The sequence below is a fragment of the Lontra canadensis genome, unplaced genomic scaffold (assembly GCF_010015895.1).
Source record: "Lontra canadensis isolate GAN:19392208 unplaced genomic scaffold, GSC_riverotter_1.0 scaffold59, whole genome shotgun sequence".
Taxonomy (NCBI): Eukaryota; Metazoa; Chordata; class Mammalia; order Carnivora; family Mustelidae; genus Lontra; species Lontra canadensis.
In genome coordinates this window covers 1835302-1845252 of record NW_022631053.1, presented here as the reverse complement: position 1 = coordinate 1845252, position 9951 = coordinate 1835302, and the positions used below count along the sequence as shown (strand labels likewise).

Genomic DNA, 9951 nt, shown 5'->3' with positions numbered 1-9951 from the left:
CAAGCAGGGGAAGCAGCAGGCAAAGGGAGAGGGAGAAGCAGACTCTCTGCTGATCAGGGAGCCTGACGCAGGGCTCGATCCCAGGACCCTGGGATCATGACCTGAGCTGAAGGCAGAGGCTCAACTGACTGAGCCACCCAAGCGACCCCCCTTATTTTTAAGATTTTATTTTGTTTCACAGGGCACCTGGGTGGCTCAGTGGGTTAAGCCTCTGCCTTTGGCTCTGGTCATGATCCCAGGGTCCTAGGATCAAGCCCCATGTGGGGCTTCCGGCTCAGCGAAGAGGCAGCTTCTCCCTCTCCCTCTGCCACTCCCCATGGTTGTGCTCGCGAGCTTGCTCGCTCTCTCTCCATCAAATAAATAAAATTTTTTAAAAAGATTTTATTTCGTTTCAGTATTCTCTTTCTTAGCCTCCTTTCCTGGGACCCTTTGTTCTTTCCTTTCTATCTCTGTGTAGCCTTCTGTTTACCTTTCCTCTGTCTGTCTATATCACTCTCTCTATTTCTACTTCCTTCTTTCTGTCACTGGGACATTCTGCCTTCACCTAACTTTGTCTCTACATCAGTTTTCCCCGTTCTCTATCCCTCTATTTTGCTCTCCATTTCCCCATCTAATTAATTCATTAATTTTAAAAATTTTTTTAATTTGACAGAGAGAGCACAAGCAGGGAAAGTGGCAGGCAGAGGGAGAGGGAGAACCAGGCTCCCTGCTGAACATGGAGCCTGATGTGCGACTCAATCCCAGGACCCTGGGATCATGACCTGAGCCAAAGGCAGCTGCTTAACGAATGAGCCACCCAGGTGCCCCTTCTTCCAACTTCTTATTCTGAAAATCAGCAATCAAAAAGGAGAAGAATTGGGGGCACCTGGCCCACTTAGTCTGTGGAGTATGCAACTCTTGATCTTGGGGTTGTAGGTTCAAGTCCCACATTAGGTATAGAGGTTACTTTTATAAAAATCTTTGGGGGAAAAAAAGAATTAAGCATTTACGCTGCCTGTCCTATATAAACTATATTTCAGGGTAGCCAAATAGTTCCAAGTGGTGGAGAAAACTTCTCATTTACTGAAGAATTCCAGCTAATATAAAAGAAATATGGAATTAGAAAAATCATTTTGCAACCCTTAATGAAATAATGGATCAAAGCAAGAATTATGAATGGATGAAACCAAAGATGACAGTTGATGGGGAGCTTTATAATGGAAGAATCAATCTGTCACCACCTGACCCCACTAATAGGTCTTACCATCACTAAAAGGGGCACAACCACCCACCGTCTACCTCCTGATGTGATGTAATCTGAAGCCCTCGGCACCACCCGTGAAAGACTTGCCAAACAAAGGAAAAAACACACAAAAAAACTGAATGTAATTCATATCAAACCTCTAGAACTAACTTCCATTCAACAGGAAATATCAGGGATGGAGGAACAACTTAAATGACACAATGAAGAAGTGAGAAGACACATCCAGAATGTGGAATCTTTTCAACGAAATCTGACCCAATTTCTTCAACTACTGAATGGTTGGGGGGAGAGATAATAATAATAATAAATAATAATAATAAAAGGACAAATATTATATGGAACACATGGACATTGTTTGGTTCCTGATTTGGACAACCCAACTGTAAAATACCATTTTAGAGGTGGAGCCTTTTAATTATGGATTGTATATTTACAATGCCAAGAAATCAGTATTGATTTTGTTAGATGTAAAATGGCTTTGGAGTTAGGTTATGCAAGGAAAGGGCCTTATTTCCTGGAGGTACATGTTGAGGTATGAGTGAAGTGAACAGATTTAACTGTTGGATGAGTGTTACCAGCTAACATGGGCCGGCACTTTTTAGACTAATTTATCTGGATTCACTTACTTTTAGATATTTTGGCAAATAAAAAAGGACAGAAAGAAGGGAGAAGAAGGAACAAAGTGGAAAAAATTAATATTATTGAATTAACAATATAGAGGTTCATAGAACTATACTCTCTACCTTTGTGTATGTTTGAACATTTTCATAATAAAAGTTTTAATGATGCTCTTCTTGTGAGCAGGGTTCCTAGTTTTCCCAGAGCATCCTCCCACCTTCCTTGAAAACCAGGACTCCTCAATACACAGACCTCAGCCCTCCTTGCTCTCTACTAGAAACATGTCCTAGAGATGGGCTGTGCTCACAGGATGACTTTTTTTCCCTCTAGTCCTCTGCTGGCACATTTCCCATGTTAGGACCTTTCCCAGCTCTGCTTCTCAGTTCTGAGGGGACAGGGGAGACTTAAGACTAAATATATTTTTAATAGGTCCCACAATATGCAAAAATAATCCAAAATAATGTAATCTTGCTGTAAGTCTCTCTCTGCCAGGTGCTTCTGAGCAAAATGTAGCTCAACAAAGGGTGAAAACTGGCCTCCCTCCTGGAGAACAGAAAGCCAGGAATGTAAAGCCAACCTGTTCCACTTCTGCCTTCATTCAGGTTAACCTCCACCCTATGTTCTCACTCACTGAATGACCTTGGGGAAATGGTTTTTGAGTCTTTGTGTTTCTAGACGAATGCATGCGAATGACTATCCCTTTCTACTCTGTAGGATTTGCCAGTTAGGAATAAAGGCACTCTAGAACTTGCGGGATATAAATCTTAGCTGTTTACTTTGTCATAAGAAAGTATTTCTTGGAGTACCTGGGTGATTCAATCTGTTAAGCATTGGACTCTTGATCTCAGTGTCATGAGTCCAAGCCCCGTGTTGGGCTCCACACTGGGCGTGGAGCCTACTTTAAAAAAAAAACCAAAACTTTTTCTCAAAATATAATCCCAGGCTCTCCCACCTCTACCCTCCAAGCCTTAGTATATCACCTGTGCAAATGAGTGAACTCATTTGATCTTCTCAGAAACCACATGAATGTGGAACTGGAAAGACCTGGGTCCCAGTTCTAACTCTGCCTCTTACCATGAGATTCTGGGCCTATTATCTAAGCTTTCCAACTGTCAAGGATAATAGTACCTACCTTATGGGTTGTTGTGACATGACATAATTCATCTATAGCAGATGGCCCAGGAATTCTTAAAACAGAGTTTAGATGCATATAGGTAACTGTTTGATGAGCGTTACCAGCTAATGTGGGCCAGCACTTTTTAGACTAATTTATCTGGATTCACTTACTCATTTATTCATCAAATATTTATTGCATGACTTTTACTTACTGATAACTTTTCTTTTTACTTTCTTTCTTTTTATTATTATTTTTTAAATCTCTGCACCCATCATGGGGCTGGCATCCGCCTCCCCCCATCAAGAGTCAGGTGTTCTGGGGCGCCTGGGTGGTTCAGTGGGTTAAGCCGCTGCCTTCGGCTCAGGTCATGATCTCAGGGTCCTGGGATCGAGCCTGCATCGGGCTCTCTGCTCGGCGGGGAGCCTGCTTCCCTCTCTCTCTCTGCCTGCCTCTCTGTCTACTTGTGATCTCTGTCAAATAAATAAAATCTTAAAAAAAAATAAAGTCAGGTGCTCTTCCAACTAAACGAGCCATGCAGTGTCCCCCAGTTATTGTTTTAAGTACTGGGAATACAAGTGAACAAATAGATAAAAATCTGTAGGGAGAAGAGATAGTACGTAAGTAAAATATATAGTGTGCCAGATGGTGTTAAGTACTATGGAGAAGATGCAGCAAAGGGAATAGAGGCTAGAAGGACAGTAGGGAAATAACTAGCAGAGGTGGTGCTGCTGCTGTTTTAAACAGGATGGCCGAGGAAGGCCTCTCTGAGAAGGTGACATTTGAACAGAAAACTGGAGGGGCTGGAGGGAACCATGTGGGTATTTGGAGAAGAAACCAAACCTTTCAAGGCACAGTATGCAAAGGCCTGGGAGATAGCCAATACAGATGGAGTAGAGAGTCTGGAGGGAGAACTGTAGATGAGGTCAGAGAAGTAGCGGAGGAACAGGAGACAGAGGGTTTTGTAGGTCATTATAAAGACTTTGGCTTTTATGCTTAGTGAGATGGGAAGCCATTGGAGATACTACTAAGGCTGGAGTACAGGCAAAATAACCTCTCCAAGGTAACACAGCTGGTAAGTGGTAAAAGTGGGCATTCAGGAACAGGGCTGAACTTTATTAGCCTTTTTTTTTTTTTTTAAGATTTTATTTATTTATTTGACAGAGAGAGACCACAAGTAGGCAGAGTAGGGGGTGGGGGTGAACATGCCCCTTGCTGAGCAGAGTCCCATGCGGGGCTCCATCCCAGGACCCTGGGATCAGGAGCCCAGCCGAAGGCAGAGGCTTAACCCGCTGAGCCACCCAGGCGCCCCTTTATTAGACTTTTACTTGGGCACTGCTCTCCTGTGACGGCAGACAAAGGAACTGGGACATGAAGAAGTCGAAGAAGTCGTGTGGCTTGTCCAAGGCCACGCCGTGGTAAGTGACAGGGGTGGGATTTGAGCCTTAGCCCGTCCTCATGCCGGAGTCCAAGTCCTTAACACCACACTGCCTCCCTCAGGTGTCTGGGCCATCCTGACGTCGGGCCTGGAGGTCACTACAGTGAGAGAGGAGGAAAACCGGGAAGCCGGCTTGGCTTAGGGCAGCGGTGTTCCTTCGGATGCTCCAGCCAACGAGTCTGCGGGACTGCGGGCATTCTCCCTGTTACGGAGGGAGAGAGAAAAAATGGGTCTTTATTTCGGGGCGGCCCCGCAGGTACCCGGGAGTGGAAGGAGCGAGTGTCCCGGGAAGGCAGCGGACGAGGCCAGTCGACCGGGTGCTTGGCTACTTAGGCGCCAGTCTTTGGGGCTAGGGGGCGGAGAAGGGGCGGAGCTTGAACGCCTCACCCCGTCACGTGATGAGACCATCATGGCGGCGGCCAGAGGCCTACTCGGCTCCCGGAAGCAGGCTGTGAGGGGCGGGCGCGCTGCTGGAACCCGAACCTGAGTTGGAGCCGGAGGTAGAGTGGGTAGGGCGGCCGGGCGGCCTGGAGCCGGACGTGTCCGGGGCGTCCCCGCAGACCGGGGCAGCAGGTGAGACGGGGTCTGGGCGAGGTGCGAGCAGGTGTGGCGGCGCTGGGCTGGGGCTAGGGGGCGCCGGGGGGGTGCCTATGACCCGGAGAAGCGGGAATCCGAGATGCACGCGCGTGACCCTGAAGCAACTCAGGAGGCCTGCGCGGGCGGGAGGGATGCCCTCGACAGATGGAAAGACTTTGAGGGCAAAAACGAGCTCTCCAGACAGATTGGGGGATAATAGAAGTATGCAAAAGGTGTAGTGGAAGAGGACAGCACCCCCTTAATTTGTGGAACAGGGATTATGGGATTAGTGTATTAGAGGGACTCACTCTTCGCTATGCCAGGCAAGGGTGGGGCGAATACTCAATCTTCTCCGCTCTCCTCTTACCCCTCCCTGCCCCACAGTGTCTTAGGAGACCTACTCTGGCGGGCCACTCCTCCCACCCACCCGACTGGTCCCTCCGGTCTGAGCTCTAGGGGAGTGGAGTTGAGGGGTGGGGAAATGCAGTTGGGGGGGGCGGTGAAGCTGACTTCTGCTTAGACACTCAGCCCCTTGACACGTGCTACCTGGGTAATGGATGTGATTATGAGCCCCCCTTCCTTCTCTAGGTCGTCCGGGGGCCCGCCATGCTGGTGACGACCTATCTTGCTTTTGTGGTCCTCTTGGCCTCCTGCCTGGGGTTGGAACTGTCAAGATGCCAGGCAAAGCCTCCTGGAAGGGCCTGCAGCAACCCCTCCTTCCTTCGGTTTCAACTGGACTTCTATCAGGTCTACTTCCTGGCCCTGGCGGCTGACTGGCTCCAGGCCCCCTACCTCTATAAACTCTACCAGCATTACCACTTCCTGGAGGGGCAGATTGCCATCCTCTATGTCTGTGGCCTTGCCTCCACAGTCCTTTTTGGACTGGTGGCCTCCTCCCTTGTGGATTGGCTGGGTCGCAAGAAGTCTTGTGTCCTCTTCTCCCTCACTTACTCTCTGTGCTGCTTAACCAAACTCTCCTGGGATTACTTTGTGCTGCTGATGGGCCGAGCACTGGGTGGGCTGTCTACGGCCCTGCTCTTCTCGGCCTTTGAGGCCTGGTACATCCACGAACACATGGAGCGTCATGACTTCCCTGCTGAGTGGATCCCAGCTACCTTTGCCCGAGCTGCCTTCTGGAACCATGTGCTGGCTGTAGTGGCAGGTGTGGCAGCTGAAGCTGTGACCTGCTGGATGGGACTGGGGCCAGTAGCGCCCTTCGTGGCCGCCATCCCTCTCTTGGCTCTGGCTGGGGCCTTGGCCCTTCATAACTGGGGAGAGAACTATGATCGGCAGCGTGCCTTTTCGAGGACTTGTGCTGGAGGCCTCCGCTGCCTCCTGTCGGACCGCCGCGTGTTGCTGCTAGGTACCATACAGGCCCTGTTCGAGAGTGTTATCTTCATCTTTGTCTTCCTCTGGACGCCTGTGCTGGACCCACATGGGGCTCCACTGGGCATTGTCTTCTCCAGTTTCATGGCCGCCAGCCTGCTTGGCTCTTCGCTGTACCGCATCGCTACCTCCAAGAGGTACCACCTTCAGCCCATGCACCTACTGTCCCTTGCTGTCCTCATCGTTGTCTTCTCCCTTTTCATGTTGACTTTCTCCACCAGCCCAGGCCAGGAGAGTCCAGTGGAGTCCTTCATAGCCTTTCTACTCATTGAATTGGCCTGTGGGCTCTACTTTCCCAGCATGAGCTTCCTGCGGAGAAAGGTGATCCCAGAGACAGAGCAAGCTGGCGTACTCAACTGGTTCCGGGTTCCCTTGCACTTACTGGCCTGCCTGGGGCTCCTGGTTCTCCATGACAGCGATCACAAAACGGGCACTCAGAACATGTTCAGCATCTGCTCTGCCGTCATGGTGATGGCTCTGCTGGCAGTGGTGGGGCTCTTCACCGTGGTCAGGCACAATGCCGAGCTGCGGGTGCCCTCACCCACGGGGGAGCCCTATGCCCCTGAGCTCTAACCCTGTTCCAGAATGAGGAGGCTGGGCAGGACTCTTGGATCCCACCTCTCCAGGGTTGTACAGATCCCTCTGTGACTGACTTTGCAACTCTCTGGCCCCTCAGCCTGCCCTGGGGCCCCTCCTGCCAGTGCTTTGAGTTGGAGAGCACATGGGGGATGATGGCCTAGAAAGAAGAGGCCAAATATTGCCTCTGTGTTACTCCCTCTCCCCTTTCCACTTAAAAATAAACACGTTTAATCGATTGTTGATGTGATTCACTCATCCTCACCTGCACCCACTTCCATAATTTCTGGTGAGTTGGAACCTGCAGAGTTCGAGGATAGAGGCGGGCTCACCTGCAGAAGGCATTTGTATTTCTAGCCTTGTGAAGACTGTCTCCAGCTTAAACTGAGAGCTGTAGCCTCTTAGCAGAAATGGGTGGGAAGTGCCTGAGGCTCTGAGGTCTTCTTGATCTTGTCACCCTGGGAACAGGTATCGTCTCTAGTTGCTCAGCAAGACCCTTGCTCCACATCCAGAGTGAGACAGTCTCTGGAGCATGTGGGGTGAATGCCCACGCCACTGCACAGAGATTCCAGGGGCTCGAGTTGCTTCTGTGACCACCCGGTGGGCAGATCTGGGACCTGCCTGCAGAAACGAGCTTGCAGCTCAGCACGTGTGTGCTACCTGCCTTCTGCCTTTTTCCAGCACCACCTGGGGCTACCAGGTCCTGTGTCCCCTATCCTTGCATGAAACCTAAGCAAAGGTCTAGCAAGGGGAGAGAACGGCGAATGGCTGAGGGACTGGGACACCCTGTCGGTACCTGACTCTTCCCCACCCAGCCTCAATGAGGGTGAGGAAGCCATCAGGGCAGGAAACTGTACCAGTTCTGTGGGCCCCTCCCTGCCTCACCTGATTTTATCTCCCTTTCCTCCTCCCACCAAAACCCGGGCTTCTCCAGGAAAGCGGAGCCAGCCTTAAGAAAGGTGGGGGTGAAGGGAGGGTAGGCTCAGGGGTATGTCTTGGAATGTGCTTGAGCTGGAGATGGGGGGGACCCACCCGTTTTTGGAAAGGGTTTGGCACTATTTCCCTGGGTCCCAAGCTACTTTCCAGACAGGAGGATGCAAGATGTACCAGGACCTGCAAGTTCGAACCTGTGTGGAGAGATAACATCAACTAGGGCTACAGGAATGCAGCGTGGATGTGCTTCTGCAGGGGGAAATAGGGGGAGGAATGAGTGGGGGACTCAGGTCCCTATTCAGTGAAGGGGGGACAAAGGGGTCCCCCACCCAGACTGCAGGGAATAGAAGTTGAGGTTAAGTACAGAAAAACAGATACATTTTCCTTCCCCCATCTTGAGGCTGAAACAGAGTCCTCTTGCAAAATTCTACTTCCTCTTTCTGCCCTGTTGAGCTGAACCTAGATATATTTTATAGTTATTTGTAGACTCTCCATCTCTCTCTGCCACAGTGCGGTCTCCTTGAGGACCGGAGCAAGTTGTGTCTTCTTTGCCTTTGTCTTCTCCATATAGACACGCAGTGGGTGCTCTGCTGAGACTGTGGTCAGTACATATCTGGAGAGGAGAGACTAGCCCTCACCTTGCATTTCAAGAGCTGCCCATTTAGGAAGTCTACTAGACTAGAGTCCAGAGCCCAGTTAGTGATTTGGTCTTTGGGATGACAGTAATTATTTACTAATGGAAGCATGAGGGAGCCCCCACATTCTTAGGCAATAAGGAAATAGAAGAAGAGACAGACTAATGAGGTTTCTTTAATTTTGTCCCTGCTGAGCTTTCCCCAAAGGGGTTGGTGGTGGGTAGAGTGGGAAGGACTCTCTCCCATCAGAGGCACAGGGAATTAAGAGCTCCAAGGCATCTTTGACATTGTCCATTCAGCCTTAAATATATTTTTATTAAGCATCTGCTGTATGCCATGCAGTGTATTTCTAGGTGCTGGTAAATTTCTTTTATAAAGAACATGTAGCACATGTAGCAAGTGAATGGCAAAGCCAAAGCTAAACTGGGCTTCTTGCTGCTTGCCTAGTGCCCCTTCTATGACAGGTATTGCCTGTGTTCCCTGGGTCTTTGCCGACCCGCCCTCCTCCCCCTGCCCCCAGCCTCGCTCCCTCATCCCAAGCCCCATCCTGGGAGAAGGGCAAGAGACTGGGAGTGTTTGGCTTCCGCTATCTGGTCCACCTTTTGGTATCTGCCCCTATGGGTCAAAGGAGAGATTGATTCACCAGGCGCACTGCTTATGATGCTCTGCTGGGAGGCCGTACACGCAATCGGTTAAGAGCATGGAACCGGAGCCCAAATACCTAGGTTCAAGTTTGTGCCTTAGTTTTCTCATCTGCAAAGTAGGGATGATAATACAGTTTCTACCCCCATAGGGCTCTTTTGAGGATTAAAAGCATTATTGTATTTAAGTGCTTAGAACAGCACTTGGCCCACAGTGTAAGCACCACATAAGTGTATGCTTTTATATTTTATTTTAAAACTTTTTCAGTCCAGCTGAGGCTAACCAGATCTGGTTAGAAGAATGAATGGATGGACCTGTCATGGGGTATAGAACTTTCCAACTCATCCCAGTGGCTGGGTGATTCCCAGAAGTGTTTATCCTTGGTCCTGGCCCAGATAGAAGTATCAAGCTATTTGGGAGGCCTTCTGCTCTGGGGTATGTGAGCAGCTGAGTAGGGTGTCAGTATGTTCCACTTGAACTCATTTCCTCTTCCTTAAGTGGGAAGGTCAGCTTGGTGTCAGACTTGATACACACCACCATCTTTCACTAAGAGGCTCCTGATTTTCTGACTTCCCATCCAGCTGGACACATGATTATTTGATTTGGAACTTCTAAGTGATCCTGAGGAGAGCAGAAACATCCCAAGGAACCAGGAGCCAATGGACAAGAAGGCAGGAGGATTGGGTCATGAGGACGGCACTGGGCTCTGAGGCCTGGAGGACTATCTCTTCCTGGAAATTCAGTCCCTGCTCAGGAAGAGGAGGGGCTTTTCCCAGCTAATGGCCATGGC

At 49.7% G+C, this 9951-nt stretch overlaps 1 protein-coding gene across 1 annotated transcript; it reads left to right on the top strand.

Annotated features, from left to right (window-relative positions):
* The first annotated feature begins 4823 nt into the window (after positions 1-4823).
* Positions 4824-7190, top strand: MFSD5 (major facilitator superfamily domain containing 5). Its single transcript, XM_032876674.1, has 2 exons — positions 4824-4986; positions 5578-7190. Exon 2 carries the CDS (start codon positions 5596-5598, stop codon positions 6946-6948), a length of 1353 nt encoding a protein of 450 aa, XP_032732565.1. The 5' UTR covers positions 4824-4986; positions 5578-5595; the 3' UTR covers positions 6949-7190.
* Positions 7191-9951: the final 2761 nt, after the last annotated feature.